Source organism: Maniola hyperantus, chromosome 21 (genome assembly GCF_902806685.2).
Source record: "Maniola hyperantus chromosome 21, iAphHyp1.2, whole genome shotgun sequence".
In the NCBI taxonomy this organism is placed as follows: Eukaryota; Metazoa; Arthropoda; class Insecta; order Lepidoptera; family Nymphalidae; genus Maniola; species Maniola hyperantus.
This window is the reverse complement of record NC_048556.1, coordinates 5,908,227-5,934,831: the sequence shown is the minus strand read 5'-3', so window position 1 is coordinate 5,934,831 and position 26,605 is coordinate 5,908,227. Positions and strand designations below refer to the sequence as shown.

The 26,605-nt window shown below is 39.3% G+C and overlaps 4 protein-coding genes across 6 annotated transcripts; 2 read left to right on the top strand and 2 right to left on the bottom strand.

The window, feature by feature from the left end:
• Positions 1-21: 21 nt before the first annotated feature.
• Positions 22-18,241, bottom strand: Hat1 (histone acetyltransferase 1). Of its 2 annotated transcripts, XM_069505756.1 has the most exons (9): positions 18,228-18,241; positions 8,861-9,024; positions 8,569-8,738; positions 7,314-7,485; positions 6,586-6,745; positions 5,702-5,867; positions 4,957-5,105; positions 3,810-3,978; positions 22-2,302 (listed from the first exon to the last, which is right to left on the bottom strand). In XM_069505756.1, exons 2-9 carry the CDS (start codon positions 8,919-8,921, stop codon positions 2,135-2,137), a joined length of 1,215 nt encoding a protein of 404 aa, XP_069361857.1. In that variant the 5' UTR covers positions 8,922-9,024; positions 18,228-18,241; the 3' UTR covers positions 22-2,134. The 2 variants fall into 2 exon arrangements, with proteins under 2 accessions (XP_069361857.1, XP_034836050.1); XM_034980159.2 differs by lacking the exon at positions 18,228-18,241 and having other exon boundaries at positions 8,861-9,187.
• On the top strand, positions 10,066-17,109 carry Kcmf1 (Potassium channel modulatory factor 1). 2 transcript variants are annotated; one of them, XM_069505940.1, is made up of 6 exons: positions 10,066-10,285; positions 10,459-10,626; positions 11,719-11,855; positions 14,635-14,744; positions 15,104-15,208; positions 15,913-17,109. In XM_069505940.1, exons 1-6 carry the CDS (start codon positions 10,270-10,272, stop codon positions 16,457-16,459), a joined length of 1,083 nt encoding a protein of 360 aa, XP_069362041.1. In that variant the 5' UTR covers positions 10,066-10,269; the 3' UTR covers positions 16,460-17,109. The 2 variants fall into 2 exon arrangements, with proteins under 2 accessions (XP_069362041.1, XP_034836222.1); XM_034980331.2 differs by having other exon boundaries at positions 14,635-14,754; positions 15,114-15,208.
• A 360-nt stretch (positions 18,242-18,601) lies between the features above and the next one.
• Positions 18,602-19,725, top strand: LOC117992460 (SAP domain-containing ribonucleoprotein). Its single transcript, XM_034980162.2, has one exon. It carries the CDS (start codon positions 18,751-18,753, stop codon positions 19,558-19,560), a length of 810 nt encoding a protein of 269 aa, XP_034836053.1. The 5' UTR covers positions 18,602-18,750; the 3' UTR covers positions 19,561-19,725.
• A 483-nt stretch (positions 19,726-20,208) lies between these two features.
• Positions 20,209-21,588, bottom strand: Samtor (S-adenosylmethionine sensor upstream of TORC1). The gene has a single exon (XM_034980330.2). The coding sequence runs from the start codon at positions 21,441-21,443 to the stop codon at positions 20,460-20,462; it is 984 nt and encodes a 327-aa protein (XP_034836221.2). The 5' UTR covers positions 21,444-21,588; the 3' UTR covers positions 20,209-20,459.
• Between the last annotated feature and the right edge of the window lie 5,017 nt (positions 21,589-26,605).

Sequence of the window (26,605 nt, the reverse complement as noted above, 5' to 3'; positions counted from 1 at the left end):
CCATATTAATTGTTTTAGAAATTACAAACACTTTATTATCAGGAAAAATTTCAAAAAAAATGTAGTTTATCACATTAAAATGTTGAGAGTAAAGAAAAAGTGTAAGGCACAAAAATAACATCCGATATGATTCCGTTTAGTATACAAACAAACAACGTTGAATAAGATTCACTGAGCAAATACATAAAGAAATAATCCATATCTTCAACTATAGCACACTTTTTCGACATTTCACTGGATGTTATTTATTATCAACAATTTTAAACATTTTGCTTTACCTTACTAAGAACTTGCACAGAAAAACACACAGGATTTAGTGCTAATCTTCTTTTGCATTTTCTTTCATAGATCACAGGTTTTTTTAACAATCACTCAGAGATTTTCGAATGTTCAAGAGTATTTTAAATAGCCTGCCATATTTCAGAAAGTGCACTGACAAATTAAAAAGATCTTATAGGCATACAGGCCTGACTAATTTTGTTGTACACCATCTCTAAACTAAATTGACAAGTTTAAATCTAGTGCAGCTATCCTTTTCTGTAGGGAGCATTGTGAAAGTTATAGCAATGGATGAATGGATGGTGAATGGACCTGTAATTTTATCATTTTAGTTTAAGAGATTGTGTACAACAGAATTAGCTACATTATCATCTTAGCGTCTAGCTTCTATCAACCATAGCGTCTAAAGAAACCCAAGCATCTCTCTACGGCAGCTGAGATATATTTTTTCATTCAGATACAAGTTAGCTCTTGACTGCAATTTTACCTGGTGGTAAGTGATGATGCAATCTAAGATGGATGCGGACTAACCTGGAAGGGGTATGGCAGTTTTCATTAAACCCATACCCCTTTGGTTTCTACACGGCATCGGCGTTTTGCCAGAAGGGTGGTAACTAGCCACGGCCGAAGCCTCCCACCAGATCAGACCAGAAATTTAGAAATTATAAAATTCCAAACCCCTGCCGGAAATCGAACCCAGGACCTGCCACTTACAAAACCAAGCCCTTACCACTGCGCCAGAGGTCGTCAGAAGCTCAAATGCTTGCCGTTTTGGATGCCCGAGCGCATCCGCGAAAGCCTAAACTGCTAAATATCAGACGGTCAGCTGTCGACGAAGGCGACGGCGAAGGTAGCTAGACGTCTTAGGGCGCCTTCAAAGTGCCGTGCGGCTGCATCGCTGCGGCTGCGCTGGCTGCTTTGTAAATCCAATTATGTAGATAAAAACGCGCGACTGCAGCACTACACCCGCGCTGCGGCCGCGCCTCAGAGTTCATCGATTGAAATTATATGGATTTACAATACAGCGCGGCCGCAGCGTTGCAGCCGTACTACCTCCGCGCGGCCACTTTGCGGCAAATTTGAATGTGCCCTTAGGCCAGGGTGACTGTCAACTAAAGCGGAGCAGTGCGGAAGCGCTGTTCAAAACCAATCAGAATACACAGAGATAAGATAATAACATTAACACGTCATCTAGCTGTCTAATGAAAGCGGAATGAAAGGTGACAAAATATAAAAAAAGGTATGGTACATTAGGGGTTTATCCCCGGATTAACTTGGATACTAGGAATAAATTACTTTTCAAGTTACAATCAATATACATGGCGTATGAAATCCGTTCTCGCTCGTAGAGCATAGAAATAATTAGAAATTAAATAAATTAACTACATAAATCCTATACAATTTTATTGGGAGAAAATACAATCCATACTAGTATTATAAATGCGAAAACGTGTGTCTGTCTGTCTGCTAGCTATTCATGGCCCAGCATTTTAACCGATTTTGATGAAATTTGGTACAGATTTAGCTTATATCCCGGGGATTTACGTTTTTCAAAATCCCGCCGGAACTCTTTGATTTTCCGGGATAAAAATTAGCCTATGTCACTCTCCAGGTCTTTGACTATACCCATGCAAAAAATCACGTCAATCCGTTGCTCTGTTGCGACGTGATTGAAGGACAAACCAATAAACCAACAAACAAACACACTATCGCATTTATAATAAAGGTACTGATTAGGATTTATATCACCGCTCCGCTTTTCTTTCTTTTCGATGGACAGGCACCCTTAGCGGTAGTTTTCGAACATTTCACACTTGAGACACGTTTCTTACATAGGTTATATCTATGGTATGGGTTAGTCTTGTTGCATCCTGTGTATGATGCGCCGGTACTCGTCCTCTAAGGCCAGGTACTGGCCAGAGAGCCGCGCGTGCGTTTCTCCTAGCCCCGTGGTGGTAATGGCCGCTGCGTATTCTTCTGGTTTTAAAACTTTCTGTAATTTCTTCATTTCTAACTTCTTTTTCTGCAAATATAAATAATAATAATAATAATAATAATAACCTACTTTGAGACGATGAGGGGGTCCCCCATGCATAGAGAGGTCATAGAATGTGATAAAGGACTCACCCCACTATCCTTAGCCCAAACCGAGTGGCAGAAACCGGTGGTACTTAGCACCTCTGACCGGGAGGCCGTATGGAGGGAGAAGGAGCTGCACGGACGCTTTTTTAAAGCTCTTAATGAGCCACACGTAGATAAAAAAGCGTCCGTGCAGTGGTTGCGCTTTGGTGACCTCTTCGGGGAAACCGAGGGTTTTGTCTGTGCGATACAAGATCAGGTGGTCAAGACGCGGAACTACCGAAAGTACATTCTGAAGGATGGCACTCATGACATCTGTCGAGCTTGTCGCCATCCCGGCGAGTCACTCAGACATGTGCTTTCGGGATGCTCAGCGCTTGCCAACACTGAGTATCTGCACAGACACAACCAAGCAGCCAAAATCCTTCACCAAGAGCTTGCTCTGATGTACGGTCTCCTGGATGAGAGGCTGCCGTATTACAAGTACACACCGGTGCCGGTACTCGAGCGCGACGGAGTCCGGCTCTATTGGGACCGGTCCATCATCACGGACAGGACTATTCTAGCGAATAAGCCTGACATCGTGGTGGTGGACCGGGCACAGTCGAGGGTGTTTTTGGTGGACATCACCATTCCGTATGACGAGAACCTCGTGAGAGCTGAGACGGAGAAAAAGCGCAAGTATCTCGATCTGGCTCACGAGATTTCCGACATGTGGCATGTGGAGTCCACTGAAATCATCCCAATCGTCATATCTGCGAATGGGTTGATTCCAGTCAGCCTCGCTCAACACCTGAGGCGACTGGGTTTCCGTGGCAGTTCGCTCGCAGCCAGGATGCAAAAAGCGGTCTTGCTGGACTCGGCTAGGATAGTCCGCCGATTTCTTCACCTGTCGCCCTGACCCCCGGCCGTTTGGTCTCCCCTGCCGGGGTGTAATCCTCCGCCCGGTACAAATATGTATGTATGTAATGTTTATGTAGGTTTATTTATTTTTATGTATGTAAGTATATTATAACTCTTTTGGCTTTTATATGTATCTATTTTGTACGCGGGCGTGAGAGTAGATGTATATCCATAATAATAATAATAATAGCATAATACATCTATTTACGTTTACGTAAGTTTATTTTTATGTATGTAAGTGTACTATATTCCTTTTTAAAAAGGCCTGTAACTAGAACGCTAGCAAAAACTTTGCGTTATTGTTATACCTACTACCTAAACACAATCCAATACCAATAACCATTTGCCTCATTTTGTAGTTTTAGTGATTTAGTATTGTAAAAAATAAAAACTGGCATACCCCTTCCAGGTTAGCCCGCTTCCATCTTAGACTGCATTATCACTTACCACCAGGTGAGATAGCGGTCTAGGGCTAACTTGTCTCTGAATTTTAAAAAAATCACCACTTCTCCTTTACTCTTTACTCTTTTCTTTCCAATGGTACTCACTTGGAAAGGTGCATTCAGTCTGTTCTTAACATGTAGTCTGTAGGCGAGGTAGGCAGTCTTGTCCGACAAGTTGGTGTTCTTGAGGCGCAGGATCTCATACACGCGCCGCGCCTGCTTTTTGTTAATCTTTAACTTGTTCCGTGCTTGATTCGCCATCTCCGAGGAAAATCTATACAGATAAATAAAACCATAAAAAATCCCACTCCCATATTAGGCATCATCATTCATTACCACCAGGTGAGATCGCAACGGTTAATCTTAAAAGGGTCAATAAGGGGTTAGTCAAAAGTTAAACTAGTTAAAGCACATATAGTTATATATAGAAATTAATATTTGTTTGTCGGTCTCTTTGTTATTTATGACATTGTTCATCTGACTGAATAGAAACTTTGTATAGTTGGTTGATCAATTTTGTTCTTATAAAATGTAGCCAATGTCACCCGGCCCTTAATAACGAATCAATTGACACTTCATTCATCAAAATCGGCCCAGTAGTTTAGCCGCTACAGTAGAACACACATAGATATAAACAAACATACATACATTTACATACATACACTAGCAGTTGCCCGCGACCTCGTCCGCGTAAAATTTCTGGTTTCTCATGAGATCAGAAATTTTCCCGCTGCAAAAGGCCTTACTTACCTACTCACTCAGTCTCACCTTAAGGCACGGAACCCAGAATACCTAAATGCCAATTTTCGTATCTCTAACTTCAAAAACATAGGATTTTCATACACCACACCACCACCCTCCACACCCTTAGGGGGGGAATTTGGATAGATGCTTTCTTATCTGATACCTACCCCCTAGAAAGCACCTACGTTCCAAATTTCAAGTTAAAATAACAATAGTTTAAACTTTTCTATAAAAACCTCCAGGTCTTAAATTTTCTATTTTTTTTGTTTGAGTGACATTTGTTTAAAATTTTTTAAAAAATCTTCATCAGCCAGTAACTAAGTAAACATTGTGGCTAATTCCGTTGTACACAATCTCTAAACTAAACTAAACTAAAATGGCACGTCTAAATCTATTGCTATCCCTTTCATAATGTTGCTTGCGGAAAAAGATAGCACTATATTTAGACCTGTTCATTTAGTTTAGTTTAGAGATTGTCGGCATCGACGAAGAGAATCGTCCCCATTACCCCTGTATTAATTTGGCAGGCTGGTAAGCTGATAGAGTTTCGCAGTTCTTGGCGTCCACATAGTCCCGGATCCTCTGGAAGTCATCCGACGGATCTTCCACTGTTATGTCCACCACTTCAGAGTGCAAAATGAAATGTGAATAGATTGCCTGCAAATAAATTATGTATGCATTAAAAAATTATTACAGTACATTTTAAAGTAGCTCTTACTTCACCGCTTTTAAAACTGTACTAGCTGATGCCCGCGACTTCGTTCGCGTGGATTTAGGTTTTTAAAAAATCCCGTGGGAACTTTTTGATTTTCCGGGATAAAAAGTAGCCTATGTCACTCTCCAGGTCTTTGACTATACCCATGCAAAAAATCACGTCGATCTGTTGCTCTGTTGCGCTGTGATTGAAGGACAAACCAACACACCAATAAACCGAAAAGTAATACCGTCTGCCGTCGTAACACATGTCGTCGTCATGTGCCGTGCGTCTGTCGCGTGGCACGGAACCGCGCCTGAACTGATAGCTGAAGTGGCAATGGGCAGGGAACATAGATAGACGTCGGGGCCCCAAGGTGCTGGAATGGAGACCCCGCACCGGAAAGCGCAGCGTTGGAAGACCCCTCGCTAGGTGGACGGACGACATCACGTAGGGAGCCGGTGGATTCAGGCGCAAGTCCATGGCGTGTGGAAGTCCCTACAATATGTCCAGCAGTGGACGTGTATCGGTTGAAGATGATGATGAACTGGTAACTGACCTGCAGCAGGTTGGCGCATATGCCCATCTTCCTGTAGGGCGGCAGCGTCAGCACTTGCGAGATGCGCGGGCGCGTGTGGCGCGGGTAGGCGTAGTAGCGGTACACCGTCGCGTATGCGGACACCGCATAACGGTAGTCACCTTCGCTGCTGCGGTACTTCTCGAATCTGATTACAAATATTTACATATTTTATTACTGGCTTTTTTGAAAAATTGGTAAGGGGGTGAAAGGAGATAGACAAAAATTGTATGGAGGCGTGCCCCAGAATGTACAGAGATGATAATATATGTGCCATTTAATAAATGTACAGAGATGATATATCTGCCATTTAATAGTAAAAATCTTGTTTTAAGAAAAAAAAGTCGCATGTTGTTTTGCAGTCGTGGCATTGAAGTGTAAAATCATGATAGGCAAAGTTCAGCCTGGGGCAAATTTTGTCCATCTCGTTTCCAAAAATCCTGAAATATGTATTTTTTCATTTTTAACCAAAAGCCTCTTGAAAATAAACTTTTCGGCCAATAAATAATACACATACAATAAATACACATAGTTAAGTCAAAACCTGTTCACAAACCTTTTATCGAAATTTGTCCTATGTTTACTATAATATTATATCAACCTGGCTACATACAGAAAAGCTAGTTTAATAATTTTAAAATCATTTTATTTAGGAAGTGCCTAGATAGCCACAAACAGTAATTGATTTATAAAAATTATACAGCATAAATGAAGTTATTCCATCAAAAATTGAATCTTAATAGTTCACAACAAAAAGCTCATAAAATACTTGTGGTCAGATATTTTCTATTATTGAACAACCACTTGTGGTTGTCCGGACACTTCTTTATAGATATTACTAAGACTAAGATAAAACAATTACTTACACAGTAAAGAATGTCCACTGGTCATCATCAACATCAATGAAAGAAGCAGCATCAACATACCACAGCAGGAAGGTCTGTAGTCGTTCATGGAATGCTAGGAAGCCAGGCGTTGAAGTCTCGCTATAGTACACTTCAAAATTTTGAGTTTCTCCACCATCCCCTAAAACAATAAAGTTCTCTTTATCCATCTAAATTCTAAATTCAGTTTTAGGAAGGCCCCAGTAAATATTGCTACTGGTATCTGTTAATATTACACTGGCAGGCGTCAAATGTTAGTAAATTTGCCAAAGGTAGGTAGGAGAGTTCCCCCACTCTAGTTCACTCTGCTACTATTCAAATCAGATACTTTTTTATCGAATGTCAAAATGCTTGCTTAGTATGAAGTTTTTATGAAATACATAAATGTGGCATCATAAACATCTAACATTGTGTTTTAGTTAAATTGATAATTAAAACTTAAAACTAACAGTGGATGTGAATTTTTGGCCTTCAATAATTACCAAGAAATAATTTCTTTTTAACTAGGCACCATTTCAATTCCTGTAGATAGATACAAAAGGAGAAACTGATAGAGGATTTTCAGACCTAAGAAAGGATTTTCAGAAATTCCCCCCTAGCCATGGCAGGTTGACCCACATACAACGGACAAGTGCAGAAAAAATATCCAGAAAAGAGGCAGATTGGTCAGCTAGTCATCAAATAAAATAACATAACATCAAAGTACTTACGATTCACTGTAGTGAAAGTCTGAACGAGAATGCCATGGGGTTTGAACTGTCTGTCCTTTTTGAGCATAGAGACAAATTGATCTATGTTGGTGACATATCCAGGTGCCAGCACCTTCTGTAGTGCACCTTCCGCATCATCTGGCTTCAAGCCTCCAGATATTTTTGGATCTATCTGCAATTTAAACATAAAAAAAAATCTTATTAGTGTCTGAAACTAATAAGTTAAAAATATAAGTACAAGATATGATAAAGTGACAATATAAATATGTCCAGAGGACATTCATGATTTCATTTTTATTTATTTTTTTAAAAGAAAGGATAGGATAGAATTACTTTGTTGTCTGTCCAGGGTACTTCTAGTTGACCTAGAATCATGAAATTCGGCAGGTAGAGATGTCTTATAGTACAAGTAAAGGAAAAAATTAGAAAACTGTGAATTTGTGATAACATCACTTCTTTCCTTCGTGCGTCTGACTCACACTTGACCAGTATACACTAACACTTCTTCCACCTACATTTATTTAGATTTATCAAGGCATAAAATCTAAATAAATGTAGAAGGTATTCATCAATCAGGTACTGGCACTTTCACTGGACTTAGATGCCAAAGCATTGACATGTACCTCTTGCACCTCATTGGAACCTCAGTTGCATCGTGAAACTAGGCAACGAGTAATGTGTTATTTTTAATTGATTGGCTGAAATTACAATATTCCTTTAACTATATTGAGATTTGTAACTATGTATTAAACTTTGGTACTAGGCCTGCAGGATAAATTGTTATAGTGCATTAATGGGGCCGATTCTCTTGTACACAATCTCTAAACTAAACTAAATTAACAGGTCTAAATCTGGTGCTATCCTTTCCCGCAAGGAACAATACGAAAGGGATAGCAATAGATTTAGACGTGCCATTTTAGTTTAGTTTAGAGATTGTGTACAACGGAATTAGCCACATTGTTAAACAATACTTATTATTTTAGTAACTATAGGGGTTACTTATTATTTTATAGGTGCTAAGGCACCTATAATATAATAAGTAACCCTTAGACAGGTTGTTGAACATAGTCTTGGTATGGAAACATTCCCAGGAGCATTTTAACCCAATTATGCTCTTTGTTTTGCATGCATACTAAATATTATACTGTAGAAATACTCACCATTTACAAAACAAATTTTGTTTGTTTCAATTTGAATCTTATGGTTACTTGATGTAATTTAAGCAGTTAAACTGTAAAGCAGTAGTAATACTGACCTTATCTGAGTATGATATACCAATGTAGGTTTGCAGGCTAGCTGCACTATAAAATAGTTTGATTCTTAAGTCTGTGTAGCCGAAGATATTTTCATTTTCGCCAAAAACTTGATGACACATGTCTGGACCAAAAGTCGTATCATCATCTTCGATATCTTCTACTTCTCGCACTGTGACAAAAAGAGAGCTTTAATTACGTGAAAACAAAGGTGTAAACTAAACTAAGGGTGTAAACTGAACTAAAGGTGTAAACTAAACTAAGGCTGCACAACTTAAGTTGACGTCTGCTTACCCAGTTTCAATTCGAGTGCCTCATTGCCATCAACAACTAAATGTGCTAAGGCGTCTGCCATTTTTAACAATAAAACGTAAAAGTACAAATACCTAACGACTCATGTATCTCATTTCACTGGAAACTGCAAATAAATGCTAGTTCCCGCGCAAAATACTGCCAATATTCAGTTTTTACAAAACCGGAATTTTGGAAATAATATTGTTACTTAAACAGTTTTGAGGCAACTTCTACCAATTAAGATTAAGTTATTCAAATTACGAGCACGAGAATTGGAGCTGCAATAATTAAATAAAAATTACACTAACTCGACTTGAAAACTGAAAAATTATAAAAATTTTGTTGTTGTCAAACTGACAATCACAGAGTACTTTGTAAATATATGAAACTGACAATTTTTTTTTTTTTTTTTTTTTATTACAATAAAACTTAAAGCTAGCCTTATCTAATTACTATATAAATCATGACCGCGTGGAATGGTGCCAAGAATACTGGCTGCATTTCCGCGCTGGACAGCCAGGCTGATCCGTTGCGCAAAAAATGAGCCAGCCCTTCTGTCACCACATGAGGCTATTAATCGCGGTGAAATGTCTCGTAAAAATTTTTTAGCACTAAGACTCCATGGCCCCAGGGTCTCCACGGCAAACGGCACAAAAATGTAACTCTCTATAAGAGAGGCATACTTGCGCCGATTGCCGTTTTCAGCTGTTTCTGCTGCGGCTCCCGGTCTTGATGCTGTCTTCCTGATATGACACGGGGCCAATGTGTCAACGCAAGTTGCGTCCCACATTAGCGCCCGTCCCCGTTCCCAGGGAACCAGCGTCAATCCATCAGGTCTCTTGCCATCATCCCGACTAATCCCTGCCGGCTAAATGAGCGCAGGAATATTTATGGTGGCAAGAGCTCTTTTAATTGTATCGTTAAGAGAGCCATGCCCACAGACCAAGCCATGCCTAAACAGCCTACAGGTAGGAGACAATTATTGACACTTGACAGCACTAATTGGCAGCATCCATCACGGAAAAAAGCATCCAAATTCTTTGGCGTCCATGGATTGATGATTGAAGTGATTGATAGTCAATCAAGTTTTTTCACAGCTCTGGATTCTACCTCTTTTGACTCTGTCAGCTATGAACATTAAACAACTCAGATAAACAATAATAACTTTTATTATCTGTCCGTGAAAATCTAATTTTATTTTGATTTTGAAACAGGCAACACTCTGCCATTATGTGACGTCATTATGGCCTGGTTGGGTTAGGTTTGCTTGGAAATTTTTGTTAAAAATCTTGTATTTTAGTGTTTGTATGTTGTGCTACTTATTTTAGAATAGTAATATAAATACCTCAAATAGTAGCAGTAATCCTGGTGCCAAGAAGTGATTATCTCGGCGACATTTTGTGGCGAAAATGAATCGCCATGAAGGTGGGTAATGATAATCAAAATTTGTACGATGCTTTTGTCACTAAGAATTTCTTTCCGAAAATTATTCAAACATTTGGTGTTCATTTTATTCTTAATGATTTATGTTGAATATTATTTAGTGTTCTAACGAAATGTGACACGAAATATTAATAATATTGTATTGTCAATTTCAGGAGTCAGCTGTGATTCTTGTTTGAAAAATAATTTTAGAGGACGACGATACAAATGTTTGATTTGCATCGACTACGACTTGTGTGCCGCTTGTTACGAGTCCGGCGCAACAACAAACCAACACACACCAGAGCATCCCATGCAATGTATTCTATCCAGAAGTGATTTTGGTGAGATTATCATTGACTCAACAGAGGACAAATTGGCCTACATTTTTTGTGCGAGAAATCTGAGCTTGTCAGGGTTGTGTCATAACAAGAAATATCTAAAATGAAATTTGAGTACATCTAAAACTAAACGTTTGTTTACTTAAATAATATTTCAATATTGAATGATTATTAAGGTCAAAAATTAATCTCTTAGTTCATTAATACTTATTTCATCCATTTTACTATCCAAAGTGGCTGAGTGAATGCACTTTTCATCTACTCAGATGGGTCCCACCAATAAACTGATTAGGTATTGATTGCAACAGGTATGTCACATGTACTTTTAAGCTAAACTTTGTGGTATCATCCTTTTTAACTGACTCACATGCACAGTTTTAGCAAATACAATCATCAAAATAAATAACAACATAAGTAAAAATATGATCCTTAAGTGATAATTACAAGTTGGTGCTAGGGGGGCTAATTAGTCTCTTATTTTAAGAATGAAAGTTCTGATTCCATGCAATATAATTTACTAGATGATGCCTGCAACTTCTTCGGTGTGGATTTATGGATTTACAGAAATCTTGTGCAAACTCTCTTACTCTCTAAGTGAGAGTAAGAGAGTTTGCACAAGAGTCTCCATGCAAAAAATCCCTTGTTCTAACAGATTTTATGCATGGGTTACTGAAGGATAAACCAACAAATCTACAAACAAACACTCACATTTACAAAAAGGGTAGTGATTTGAAGGGTAGTGAAGCTGTGATAGCCTCGTGGTTAAGACGTCAGCCTCCTTCTTGGAGGTCAGGGGTTCGATCCTGGGCATGCACCTCTTAACTTTTCATAGTTAAGTGCGTTTTAAGTAATAAGATATCACTTGTTTTAACGGTGAAGGCAAACAACGTGAGGAAACCTGCACGCCTGAGAGTTCTCCATAATGTTCTCTAAGGTGTGTGAAGTCTACCAATCAGCACTTGGCCAGTGAGACTATGGCCAAAAACCCTTCTCATTCTGAGAGGAGACCCATGCTCTGTAGTGAGCTGGCGATGGGTTGATTGTGATGATGATGTAGTAATTTGAATTATTCAATGATATGTTTTGTATTTTCAGATCTGTACTATGGCGGGGAAACCCTTGCATTGGAACAGCCACAGGCTTACACATGTCCATTCTGCAATCGCATGGGCTTCACTGACACATCGCTTATGGAACATGTTACTGCAGAACATGCTGACACTACTTTGGCTGTAAGTGTAATTACCATCAAAACTCTTAACTGTAAAAACAATCAATGAATGAAATGAAATCAAAATTTTATGAATGCTGCTTTTCAAAAGTACATGGTTTTGACTGAAAAATATTGGTTATTATTATTAAATATTGACAACTTTCTAAAGGTCAATGTACAATATTTTCTGCCAGCTACTGTACCAAGTAGAGGATTGCAACATTGTCCACATGAATTTAGGTTTTGTTAAAAATCCAGTAGGAACTCTTTCTATTTCCGAGACTAAAGGTAGCCTATGTCCTTCCCTGGTTTGGAAGCTATCTCTGTACCTTTTGTCATAATCTCTTAAATATGGTATTTTTGCTGTAAGAACGCATTGCCAATAGCGAGATTATCGACTACTCAAAGGGATGGGCCATGAAAAGCTAGCAGACGGACACACACACTTTGGCATTTATAATAACTAGATGATGCCAGCGACTTTGTCTGCGTGGATTTAGGTTTTTTTAAAATCCCGTGGGAATTCTTTAATTTTCTGGGATAAAAAGTAGCCTATGTCCTTTCCTGAGATGTAAGCTAACTCTGTACCAAATTTCATCAAAATCGGTTAAACTGTTGGGTCGTGAAAAGCTAGCAGACAGACAGACAGACAACTTTCGCATTTATAATATTAGTATGGATTAGTATAGATATGTTTCAAACAATGCATATTGTCTCATTTGGTTCACACCTGCAATGAGCTTGCAAACAAATAAGCAGACAAACATATCAATATTTCAATTGGAATTATGGTTGAAAGCTCGTAGCTTTAGTTTTAAGTACATATTAATTATCACCACTATATCATATCATCTTACAAATAAAAATTTATGACAATCAGGAAGCGTAAAATTTTACCAATTCTGAATAAATAATTTGAGTTGGAGTTTGAAAGCTGAAGTGGCAGTGGGCAGGTCATGCCTGTCGTAGAGGCGATGGCCGTTGGAGCCGGCAAGTCCTTGAGTGCAGACCGCGTTTAAGCAAGCGTAGGGTGGGACACCCTCCAGCACGATGGACCGACGATATAAAGAGGCTGGCGGGAAGTGGCTGGATGAGGAAGGCTGAGGACCGGGTGTGGTGGCGCTTTTTAGGGAAGGCCTATGTCCAACAGTGGACGTCCACAGGCTGATGATGATGATGAGTTTGAAAGTGGAGTTATGGTAGTAATAACTCTATAACATTCTATTGAAACATTATTGAGACACCTTTAACAGTATAAGAGACTTATATGGCTTTCTTATATAGCAATGTAGGTCAATGTGAAGCTATTTTTAAATGCATGATCTAGTAACGACGATAATATCTAAACATATCCTTGGGGGCAACAGTTTTCATAGTCACATGTATTTTTAGGTACCTATCTTATGATTTACACTAGAAAAGTGGTTCTAATTTCTATTGATCACTTTTGAGCTATTAGTATCTATTGCAAGTCAATTGAATGCTTACTGATTGATTTTAGTAATGAAGCAAAAAATACATTGTATTTAGTATGTATTGTATTTTGTTATATTTATATGTAGTACAGTTAAAATTTGATTACTGCTAATCTTGAGTTGGCAAAAGATGTGCAGTACCTACCTACTTGACATCACATTTTTCTGCATGCAAAAAATCTTATCTCCATTATATAACGTCAAGATATTATGTTAAATCTTACATTTCTTTTGCAACTAATATATTTTAATCTTTTACTGGTAACACTAGATGATGGCCGCGACTTTGTTCGCGTAGATTTAGGTTTGTAAAAATAATTGGGTCCTAATTTTTAGGGTTCCGTACTTCAAAAGGAAAAACGAAAATTAGGTAGATCTTAGCATACATAAGGGAACAATCTGAAAACCGTGAATTTGTGGGTACATCACAAAAAAAAATTAAAATGTGTTCATGAACAAATTAACTATTTGTTCATGAATTGTATTTTCAACTTTCAAAGTAAGATTACTATTCGAAGTAGGGTATCAAATGAAAGGGCCTTTACTACATTCTAAAACATATTTTTATTTATTTTTATGCTTAATAGTTTTTAATTTATCGTAAAAAATGACGAAAAACTACGATGATTACGGAACCCTCTGTGTGAGGGTCTGGCTCGCAATTGGCCAGTTTTTAGAATATTGACTTGTCCTATTGACCAAGTCCTAATATATATATATATACGAATAGGAAACTTAATAATTTTATCAGGTCGTAAAATAAAGTTTCCTTTTCACTTTTCTGGTTTGTTTTATTTCATGCTTTATTGAACATTTATTTAAGCGCAAGAAATATTCAAATCAAACGCTTTATTTAATCACAATCCATTTTTTTTAATGAAGCTCTGAAACTCCGGAACTCCGGACTTGGAAATGCTCAGTATCAAAACCCGACTCGGAATCTGAAAAATCTATGAATCTACTTGTGACAATGCATATCAATCAATTGGGATTGTGAAGCAATGTTGATCCAAGTGAGAACTACATGGGTAACCAACTTTGACCTTTTCGTTTCTCCCGTGCCTTGTTGGAAAGCACGTTAAGCTATTTAGGTCTCCGGTAATTTATAACTAACATCTCGTAATAACTAAAAACGTGAGATCTATAGAGCGTACATTGACTTTGCTCTGACTTTACTTACGAAAAACTTGGCTGAGTGTATGCTAAGGTTAATCTTTGATTCGGAATTTTTAGTCGTGTCGGGCGAAGATTATGCCTTGCATAAGCTAAGGCTAAGAGAATAAAAAAATCAGAATCAGTACCAATACCTATTTTAACTTCTAGGTGGTGTGTCCAGTATGCGCTTCAATGCCCGGTGGGGAGCCAAACTTTGTGACTGATGACTTTGCTGGTCATCTCACATTGGAACACCGAACTGGACCCAGGGATCTTATCTCGTTTTTGATATCCTTTTTAATATACATAATTTCATTAAATTCTTGTGTCGAAAATTCGACGTGTTTGGGATGGCAATCGGGGTGGGGACTACACAAATTTCAAATCCCTATTTCACTCTCTTAGGGGTTGAATTTTCAAAAAATCCTTTCTGTGCGAATGCCTAAGTCATAATATCTATCTGCATGCCAAATTTCAGCCCGATCCGTCCAGTAGTTTGAGCTGAGCGTTGATAGATTAATCAGTCAGGCAGTCAATCAGTCGCTCATCTTTTCCTTTTATATATTTACTATTTAGATTGGTATCGATAAATTAATGTGCTGTATTTAGTTGTGAGGTGGGCAATATAATCCTTAACAGCTGTGCACGATGAGCCGAGTGGCATTAGGCACGGAGGCGTGCGCCGCATGCCGCCGTCGGGCCGCGGGGTGACGCGCGCGCGCCGCACTAACATGCACTTCAGGTACTAGCGCAGCATATGCGTGCCTTGGGGGCTTCCGAGACGTTCGACTTGATGGACCCGTCAAGCACCTTGAGCCAACAAGAGGCACTTTTCTCATTTCGTACCTGATCATCAAACTAAAAATATAAAATCGCATTTGCATCGGCTACCACGCATATGCTTGACTCAAGCATCAAGCAAACATTGTAATTTGCTTAGCTCCAGCAAAATTCTATGTGCATGTCATCAAGCCGCCTGGCCTTCTCGGAAGTCCCTTAGGCTGGTTTTCCAACAGAGATATGCGGTGTAGCTAAGTGGCGGGCGAAGGGACAGCTAAGCTACGAAACCATCTTACAGTAACCGACAACAAATATTGTACATCAACCTTTAGGATGAGATTTGGGCTTCGTAGAGCGTCGTCTCGTCACTCATACCTATGTGACGTTTTGTCGGTCTCAACGACAGACAACGCTCTTATTATCTCATATTTCCTGCCAGCTACTGTATTTCTATTTCCATCTAGGTCTATACCATAGGATATTCAAAAATTTAGTATATTTTATATTTCATTTTTCTAATATAATTTTTCTAGAACCCTTTCAGGAAGTGTCTTTTTAGGCTGTGATACTGTTGGGTGTAGACCCTTGCTTTTTCTTAATGTGTAAATAATTTTTATTATATTCAACTTTTGGTTGATTTTTGATATCGGAAAATGTGTGTGGTAGCACGAGCGGCGGCATCTCGTCGCTGTCGCCGTCGGCGCGCGACGCGGTAGTCGACCCCATTGCCGAGCTGCTGTCGCAGCTGTCGGGCGTGCGGCGCGGTGCGCAGCCTGGCACGCCATCGCAGCTGCAGCAACTGCAGATCCAGCTGCAGCTAGAGCGCCAGCAGGCCAGTGCGGCGCGCCAACAGCTAGAGCGCCTGCCGCGCCGCCCCGCCGCCGCCGCGGGCGCCACGGCGCCACCGCCCGGCTTCGCGCCCGCCGCTGCGCCCCCGCCGCAGCCCGACACGGATTCGCAGTTCCTGTTGGCCGGCGTGCTAAGCGCCGCGCCCGCCACGGACGGCGCGGAGGCGGAGAGCCGCGCGGCGCTGCTGCGTGGCCTGGTGCTGGCGTCGCTGGGCCGCGCGCCGCCGCCGCCGCCACGCGCGCCACCGCCCGCGCCCGCGCCACCGCCCGCCGCGCCGCCGCCGCGCGCCAAGCCCGCGCCGCGCAGCAAGGCGCCCGCGCCGCCCGACCCGCCGGCCGTGCCCGCGCGTCCGCGCCCCGTCTGACCGCCGCCGGCGAGGGGCGCGCCGGCACGTTAGCGTCGCGGTAGTGGAGTCAGCGCGCGAGTGTACATAGGGGGACGACGCGCGAGGGGTGACGCCCGTCGGCCGGTTTCACCGACTTGTTTTTTTCGCTAACACTTATTAGTGGACGCTTATGTTTGTTTTGTTGGCTTTCGAAATATCAGTGTGATTTCCTTTATAATAAATAGAGAATACTTAATAGTTATGGAATGTTTTACTCGATTGAAATATATAAGGTGATAACAGATCGCGGAACGACATTTAACTACACGATAGTCTGAGAGGAGTCGCCGCCGCGAAGCGAGCGTCGCCGCCGGCCGCTGTTGCGCAGCACGCCTCCGCCTCGGCCGAGACCAATAGCAGTATTGACAGTCATTTTTTTAATGAGATTATGTTTTATATTTGTCACATACTTTAGAGATAATTACATGTATTTTTATAAGAGCAACATCTCAACTTTGCTATTTCTGTGTGACTCCTCTCCAACTTCATATTCTTTAGTAATAAAGTTAATATAAAATTACTTACACTCGAATTGTCACTAGCTACCCAAAAATGCTTATTAGTTTGATTATTATACTCCAACATTACAAAATGTTTGTATGTACCCTAATTAAATTCTATAATATTAACATTAGTATTTTATTTCTTCCAAGTACCTACATACCCTAAACAAGCGTCCGTCACTATCTCAATACTACTATTGCCTCTCGAAATGTAGCATGGGTATTTTCTTAAGCTGGACTTTGTATTATAAATAAAATTTAATTAAGAACCTAAACGTGTTTTTCCTGAAAAAGCCATAAATCCTTGAGATTAAAATAATTATTTAAGGTGTCATTCTATTGCATAAACTGTAAGGTTATAATAAGATTCTTCTTATTCGAAAAATGTCAGAAACAAATAACGCAATAATTGATAATCATCATCATCATCACCAACCAATAGACATCCACTGCTGGACATAGGTCTCTTGTAGGGACTTCCACACGCCACGGTCTTGCGCCACCTGAATCCAGCGGCCCCCTGCGACTCTCCTAATGTCGTTCATTAGTGGGGGTCTTCCAAAGCTGCGCTTTCCGGTGCGAAGTCGCCATTCCGGCACCTTGGAACCCTAACGTCAATAGGTTTTTTGAACTATGTGCCCTGCCCGTTGCCACTTCAGGGTACTGGGTGGCGACACCCGCTGAGCTATGTCGGTTACGAATCTCCTTATTTCTGATTTGATCATGTAAAGTAACTCCAAGCATAGTTCTCTCCATCACTCTGTGAGTAACTAAGCTTTCTTATGGGGCCATAGATAACTATGGCCCCATAAGAAAGCTTAGTTACTTTTCTTTAGCTTAGTTCATAAAAATCTCCATGTCTCAGGATAACCTGAGACATGGAGATTTTTATGAAAAACTAGCTGATGCCCGTGACTTCGTCCGCGTGGATTTACGATTTTCAAAATCCCGCGGGAACTCTGATTTTTTGGGATAAAAAGTAGCCTATGTGATTAGTTAACACATAGGCTACTTTTTATGTGTTAATCCAGGGTATAATCTATCTCCATTCCAAATTTCAGCCAAATGCGTCCTGTAGTTTTTGCGTGATTGAGTAACAAAAATCCACACTTTCATATTATAGTATTAGTAGGATAAATATTAGCGTTGGGGACAACAGCATATTGGTATACAAATGATTGGTATGAAGATGAACCACCAATCCAGTTGGTACAGTAGCGACGGGTAGAAACATGTCAAACATTGGGGCCGATTCTCTTGTACACAATCACTAAACTAAGGTCTAAATCTAGTGCTATCCTTTTCCGCAAGCAAATTATGAAAGGGATAGCAATAGATTTAGACGTGCCATTTTAGTTTAGTTTATAGATTGTGTACAACGGAATTAGCCACACTGTGAGTTGATAGTTCAATGGAATTATTGGTTTATCCTGCTATTAAAAATCCGACTATAATAGTATTAGAGCAAAGAAGTTGGAAGTACTACTACGAGAGTTATACTAGTATGTAGTGATGTGTTTTTAAGAATTTGTCATAGGAGTTTGTAAATAGAAAGGCCTTAAAGAACTGACATCCAGGGCCGTAAAATAATAAATTAAAAAAAATAGTAATCTGTGGTCAAAACTCATATGTCACCAAATAAATGCTAAGAAAAGTCGAAACAACGAGACTGAAAATCAGGGAATATAGAAAACATTTCTAGTTTTCATAGCCGTGCTGTGTTTGTAAGTTGTTTAAAGTTACTGGTAAATAACAGATTTTTCCATAATGGGAGACTCTGCTTTAAGCGACGTCAGTAAAATGAAAGTACTTGATATACGAAGAGAACTTAAATCACGTGGACTACCGGCCTCCGGCGATAAAGCTGCGCTCCAGGCGAGATTACAAGCAGCGATGTCGCAGGACTCCCATGACGATCACGGAGATATCAATCTAGACTCGGATGAAATAGATTCAGATGGAGTGTTAGAAGACGAAGACGATAAAAGCCAGAACGATATACTCGATGATGTCGCCGTAGACACATTAAACGAGGAGTTAGCACTCGAGGAAAGCTCTCCGCCAAAGCAGCCCCCGGAAACGAAACCACTAAGGACTCTGAAAAGAAAAATCACATCTGAAACAAAAGCCACAGAAAATAAGGAGGCAGGTACAAAGAAAATTGTGTTAAACAGAACAATTTCTGTAACAACCAGTTCTGCCAAACCTGAAGAAGAGAAAAAGGAAATTACTCCACCAGAGCCAGATTTAAATGTAAAAACTGCAACTAATAAAATCAAAATAACAGCAGATATTGATCCTAAGACAAGATTAGAGATGCGGGCCAAAAGATTTGGTCTGCCAGTGACAATGACAGATGAGCAACGAAAGGAGGCAAGGAAACAAAGATTTAACCAAAGGACCTCATCAAGTAATAGCATGCTTAATACCATAGACACTGGTTCACTTACTGGTAACTTGGATAAGTTAAAGAAACGGGCTGAACGTTTTGGCCAGTCAGTGTCTGCTATTATGACTGACATTGAAAATAAAGAAAAAATAGAAAAGCGTAAAGCTAAATTTTCTAATGTTAAATAGATTTGTGGTAGCCAGTTGCAACTTATTGATGTATTGTGCATATTGCACTGGTTTTTTTTAAAATAATTAATAAGTAACATTTAACAATATGACTACTATCATAGTTACAGTTTGAATTACTTTTAAATTCTTTAATTTTAAGATTATAACTAATTAAATAACCAATTATTATTTTTAATTTATTTGGGCCAATAATTTCATACAGTATCTTTTTTTTTTAATAAAAAGAATATTAGCCATGTTAAATGACTACTATTCCCCTTTCCTCTCCAACGAAGCGTCAAGCTTGTGCTAGGAATAGGTACGACAATAGTGCAACGGGTGGGGTTTGAACCATCCACCTTTCGGTTTTCAGTCCACTCCTCTACCCGTTGAGCTATTGAGGCTATCATCATCAATCCATTGATAGCCTAACATGGGAATCCTCTCAGACAAGTGGTTAGGCCATAGTATGCCACACTGGCCCAGTGCAGAATAGCAGACTTCACATACTTTTAAGAATATTACGGAGAACTCAGGCATGCAGGTTTCCTCACTATGTTTTCCTTCACCATTATAGCAAGAGATATATTTTGACAAATAAATTTGATTTTACACTTTTAATAAGATTAAATTTCATATATTAGGTATGTAAATAAAATAATGAACAACTGTGTTAAGATTTTTATATTTAACAATTGTATAAAAATACTAGTAAAGTACTTACATTTAAAAAAAAATACAGAGGGGTTTGCAGACAGATGAAAACTGAAGTAGTTCTTGTTTTGGATTATCAAATTACCTAATTGTATTATTAAACTATTGGCACTCCGTTTATCCTAGTAGCATTAATTAGCATGGCGGTGAGGAGACCTAAACGATTTTACCCATCCTAAAATAGCCCAACACTCCTTAAGTTTTCACTTCAAAAAGGTTTGACTCAAATTATTAAATGGAAGTTCTCTAAAGTCCTCTATTTCCACTTTGACACTTGTAGCTTTACAGCGTACATTCTCTTCTTTATTATTAATATTGTAGTCTTGTGGAATATGTATAGAATAAGCCATGTAGGGTTCCTTATGCAGAGTTGCCCATCTCACTGCAACTTCCTTGTTTGAACACTTCCTAAAAGCCATACAATGCATATGTTTGAACTTTTCATACTTTATTCTAGAAAATCCCATAATAGCTAAAGTGTACCTCCAACACTTCATCAGTTTACTATTGGCACCGACATGTTTAGAGTCAGGAGTACTTATCAGTAACAGACCACCAACCTTCAAGACCTTGTATCCATTTTCGCATGCCTTTATTCTAAGTTCTGATGAAGGAATATATTCCAGGAGGAAACAGAAAGTCACTATGTCGAAACTGTTTTCTTTTAATTGTTTTATTTTGTTATCTAATATGATAGTATCTGTTTCTATTGGTACATGCAGAAAATCACCCTCGTAAACAGAGTTGTTGGCTGGACACAAGTCTATAGCTAACACATCCAAATAATCATACACTTTAAATGGATTATAGCAACTACCAACATCAAGCAGCTTAAAAGGTTCAGAAAATAATTCATTTTCAAAGTTTGTTTTTAGATTTATTTTGTTCCCAATGTCTATTTCTTTTTCTCTGTGTCTCATGAAGGATTTGTTAGCAAAATATTCATAAGCAAAATCAGCAGACCATTTTATCCGAGACGAGGCTAAACATAGCTGATCTGATGAGTTCTTTTCCCAGTGTGTTGTAGCTAGTTTCTCCATATATTGTGCATAAGTACTAAGAACATCTTTATTACTGATATGGTTGAGCCATGCTGTATTCACTCCGACAACAGCTGATGATTTTCTTAACGTTAGGTGGACATCTTTTAAATAGTCTGCTAAATGTCGATGTTCTTCATCAGCCATAACTAAAATTTATATTTACAAAGTACCTACTCTGTGCTAAAATTATTCTTCTCTGAAGTCGGAACATAATCCTACTCTATGGTCTGAACATGGTCTGTCTATGGTCTGGTCTGAACCAGTCTGAACAACACAAGCAAGTAGGTACCTATATGAAGTACTAGCTGATCCCCGCGGCTTCGCCCGCGTAGATTTAGGTTTTTAAAGATCCCGTATAGCCTATGTCACTCAGGAATAATGTAGCTTTCTACTGGTGAAAGAATTTTTAAAATCGGTTCAGTAGTTCTAAAGATTACCCCCTACAAACAAACTTAACGACATTACCTCTTTATATAATAAAATACAACGGGCCGTGCAGCAGAAATCGTAATATTTTAATTTCGCCATAACTTCTAAACCAAACGTCCAATTTTAATCATTCAAAGACCAAATATTATCTCCATAAACTGTTCTTAGTGATGAAATCATTTATTTTGATAAGGATTAATAGCATGAGTAAAATTAACGCGTTTAAATGTAGTCCAAAAAAAATTCAAGATTTTTAAATAAAAAAATGGTTGCTGTGCCTCACTCGACATAGATGGGTATAGTGTGTCGCGGACTTTTTTGTAGATATTTATAAGATCTACAATTAATTAGAACATTTTATGGTTCTATCTTTTATAGTTTAGGCAGCGTACGCAAAATAAGTAACTTTTCTGGTTGATTTTTTACACCTTGTGTCCGAAAAACCCAAATATCTTACGGAACCCTATTTTTTTCCAAAATAAAATATAGCCTATGTTACTCGTGGATAATGTAGCTTTCGAATGGTGAAAGAATTTTTAAAATCGGTCCAGTAGTTTTTGAGCCTATTCAGTACAAACAAACAAACAAACAAACAAACAAACAAACAAACAAACAAAGTTTTCCTCTTTATAATATTAGTGTAGATGAACAACAACCTTAGATGAATGATTACCATACAACAACAGTCATCAAGTCACCCGTAGTGATTATATACTCTTTGAAGTCACCCTGTGCCCTAATCTGAGGCCCTAATATAATCCTACTCACGTAGTGATTACCTACCTACCTACAGGTCAAAGAATTTGTATGTACTACTTCGTAGGTAGGTATACTCTCAGTGAGATGTCAATGAGAAAAATTTGCTCGTTTCAAAATTTTTATTTATTAAATATTTGGCTCGGTTATTCTGGAATAATATTGGCATCAAATTGGCACTTATTCGCGAAATACCCCGTGGTATTATTTTCACGCCTGATATGCGATACTAACAGCACTTTTTGTTTCAGGGGCCTCAACGGGCAGCGCCTGCTCTGCAGGCCTCCTGGTTGCCGCTGTCGGGGCTCCGCGCGCTTATAGACGCTATTGTGTAGTGTTTTAGTGTTTTTATTTTTACGTGTTTCGAAGTATGAACCCCAGTGCTTCTCAAGGTGAATACCTAGAATGCCCCCACTGTAGCGATGGCAGGCAGTTTAAGGGTCGCAAAGGCCTTAATATTCACATCGCACGTTGTCACGGACCGCCTACACGGCCTCTTACTTGCCCAAATTTGATGTGCGATCAAACCCAATCAGGAAGCGATAACCAGGTACCATTTGAAATTTTATTATCCAAATACAGTCAAAATATTCCATTAATAAAACGCATTCCGCGAGGAGCTAGGATATCGTTAGCTAGATCCTTATCACATACAATCCAAAATGTGCTATCAAATTCACTTTTAGATTGGCAAAACCTCTTTTTTTTTGCATATAGACATTTCTATGTTAATAAGTCAGAAATCGGGTCGCTATGTACAAAATTAAAAAAAAATAGTTTGGCTGATCGCGTTTTTCCAATCCCTGACTGCTCATTTCGAACACAAAATTACAATTTGAAGAAAATTGTGGAAAACAAGGTTATGGATGGGGATCTTAAAAACGCCGCCCGCATTTTGTTTTCTAGTGATACACTGGCTCCATTCAATGATATAACGCTGGAAGCCTTACGTGACAAGCATCCCTTACCAAATACCGATTCTGTGCTGCCAGATCCACCTTCTAACACTTCTTATTTACAGATAAAGGATGAAGAAACTTACGCTGCGATAATGTCGTTTTCTAGTGGCTCTGCTGGTGGCATGGACGGCATAACGCCACAACATCTTAAGGATCTTGTGGGAGTTACTGCTGGGGACGCCGGCAAGGCGCTACTGAGCGACATTACCAGACTATGTAATTTCATGTTATCTGGCGAGGTAAATTCATCCTTTCTACCATTCCTTTATGGCGCGAGGCTTTGTGCTTTCAATAAGAAAGATGGTGGCATCCGTCCCATCGCTGTTGGCTGTACTTTTCGCCGTTTGGCGTCAAAATTAGCGTGTAGTCACATAGTCTCTACCCTAAAGGATAAATTCCAACCTATTCAAGTTGGATTCGGCAGTAAAGGAGGTTGTGAAGCAGCAGTTCATTCGGCTCGTACTTTCTTAACGAATGGCGAGGTTGAGGTACTGCTGAAAGTAGATGTAAAGAATGCTTTTAATTCTTTGGACAGGGCAACTTTGCTGACAGAAGTCTCAACGCAACTTCCTGAAATTTACCCATATGTTTGGCAATGTTACAGCTCTGCTTCTAAATTATTCTTTGGAGATAGCGATATTAAGTCTTCTGTAGGCGTTCAGCAGGGGGATCCTTTAGGTCCGGCCCTGTTCAGCTTAGGGATCCATAACCATATCTCAAATTTAACATCTAAATTTAACATATGGTATCTTGATGATGGAACCATTGGGGGCAACGTGGATGACGTTCTAAAAGATCTTAATCATATTAAGCAACAGTTTGGGAAAATTGGTTTAGAACTTAATTTTTCGAAATGCGAATTGTTTTTTACAGAAAAACTGTCGCAAGAAAGAATTCTATTGGCCTCTGAATTATTCAATGAAATTTCACCTAATATTAAAATACTTGATAAACGTTCACTTTGCCTTCTCGGTGCTCCTCTTTATAATGAATCCATACAACCACTCTTGGATCAAAAAGTCAGAACATTTTCGGCTAATACCGACAAATTGGGCACTCTAAATTCTCACATTGCATTTTCGATCCTAAAATATTGCCTTTTTGTACCTAAATTAATTTACATTCTCCGCGCGAGCCCAATTTGGAAATTTCATGGACTACTCGATAACATGGATGCCACCCTTAAAAGTACACTAGAACAAATTCTAAATTTAACTTTTGATGAGCACTCCTGGAACCAAGCAACTTTACCGGTCAAGTACGGTGGCATCGGCGTGAGGAAAATTTCCAGTGTAGCTCTTCCGGCTTTTCTGTCCTCTGTGCATAGTATAAAAGAGCTTAGCTCTCAAATTCTCAAATCCAATTCATCATTGACCTATGCCACAGAGGCCCTAGAGAGTTGGAAGGTCAGATGTCCCAATGTCGACATCCCGAAGGAACGTACTACACAAAAACTTTGGGATTTGCCATTGGTTCAACTGACACATACGAATTTGGTTCAAAATCTTACAAGTGACAGAGATCGTGCCAGGCTTCTAGCATTATCCGAAAAGGAATCTGGGTATTGGCTGCATGCCTTGCCATCAAAAAATCTCGGCACACTTTTAGATAACGAAAGTTTTCGTGTGGCTCTAGGTCTCAGATTGGGAACACCACTGTGCCATCAGCACAGATGTCCGTGTGGAAAAGAGGTTGATAAATTTGGAATCCACGGACTCTCTTGCCAAAGGAGCTCCGGTAGGCTGTTTAGGCATGGCTCTCTTAACGATACAATTAAAAGAGCTCTTGCCACCATAAATATTCCTGCGCTCATTGAGCCGGCAGGGATTAGTCGGGATGATGGCAAGAGACCTGATGGATTGACGCTGGTTCCCTGGGAACGGGGACGGGCGCTAATGTGGGACGCAACTTGCGTTGACACATTGGCCCCGTGTCATATCAGGAAGACAGCATCAAGACCGGGAGCCGCAGCAGAAACAGCTGAAAACGGCAAGCGGCGCAAGTATGCCTCTCTTATAGAGAGTTACATTTTTGTGCCGTTTGCCGTGGAGACCCTGGGGCCATGGAGTCTTAGTGCTAAAAATTTTTTACGAGACATTTCACCGCGATTAATAGCCTCAACTGGTGACAGAAGGGCTGGCTCATTTTTTGCGCAGCGGATCAGCCTAGCTGTCCAGCGCGGAAATGCAGCCAGTATTCTTGGCACCATTCCACGCGGTCATGATTTATATAGTAATTAGATAAGGCTAGCTTTAAGTTTTATTGTATTAAAAAAAAAAAAAACATAACTAATAAAAAAAAAAAAAAAAAAAAAAAAAAAAAAAAAAAAAAAAAAAAAAAAAGGTATACTCTTTGTTTGAACAATATTTTGTCCGTAGATTGAGTAAAAAAAAGCTAAATTAAAGTACTGTGTAACCGCGTATGAGATAGCGATAGCGCGACGTAACGATGATTACACGACAATTACCATTATTTAGTAGTCATTGATATTTGTACTAAGTACCTAAGTAATGAGAAATACAATGACGCCACGAATTCTCAAAGTTTGTTTTGCAACTAAAGTTGTATTCCTTCCTTGTAAAAATCTGTTACACGATAAGGGACAAAAAATAGGTTAGCTGCGTCGCTGTTTATCACATTAGTAACTTTATCTGTGCTCTCTTTTTAGTGTGGATGAGAAAGCAAACGTTCTTTCGTCTAGATTTTTTACTCAGTCTACGATTTTGTCCTTGTTTTTTTTATTTTTTACACATATTGCACAGATATGTCCAGATTTGCAACTAGCGTGGCCCCCTCAGTCCCTCTCGCTCAAGCAGATTTTCTTACTTGTGAAATGTCATTCCTTCTACACTTCACGTTGTTTGCCAAAATCTCTTTACTTGGTTCATGACTTGCTTTGCCAAAAAAATGCCATTTACAGTTGCAGTACTTAACCTTTCACAGTCAGCATTAGTTAGTGGCATCTTCTCCTTGGAGTAAATGTATGCTGTGGGCACCTTTGCCTTAAACGTTGTAACGTAAAAGGCAAATTTCGCTTAATTATGATTGGAATCGTAATTACCTGCAGTGCCCAGAAAGTAATGTAGTTACATCGGCCTTTAGAATGATATTTCGGCTTTGTAGAGCGTTGTCTCTGTCCCTCATATATCTAAAAACTGACAG

Bases quoted from the DNA above. Each gene is read 5' to 3' on its own strand.
- Samtor (XM_034980330.2), bottom strand. From the start codon at position 21,443: ATGGCTGATGAAGAACATCGACATTTAGCAGACTATTTAAAAGATGTC.
- LOC117992460 (XM_034980162.2), top strand. From the start codon at position 18,751: ATGGGAGACTCTGCTTTAAGCGACGTCAGTAAAATGAAAGTACTTGAT.
- Hat1 (XM_069505756.1), bottom strand. From the start codon at position 8,921: ATGGCAGACGCCTTAGCACATTTAGTTGTTGATGGCAATGAGGCACTC. The intron at 8,739-8,860 runs GTAAGCAGACGT...TTTTTGTCACAG, and splicing joins GGCACTCGAATTGAAACTGG to TGCGAGAAGTAGAAGATATC. The intron at 5,868-6,585 runs GTAAGTAATTGT...ATTTGTAATCAG, and splicing joins CAGTGGACATTCTTTACTGT to ATTCGAGAAGTACCGCAGCA.
- Kcmf1 (XM_069505940.1), top strand. The intron at 11,856-14,634 runs GTAAGTGTAATT...TTTAACTTCTAG, and splicing joins ATGCTGACACTACTTTGGCT to GTGGTGTGTCCAGTATGCGC. The intron at 15,209-15,912 runs GTACTAGCGCAG...TGTGTGTGGTAG, and splicing joins CGCACTAACATGCACTTCAG to CACGAGCGGCGGCATCTCGT.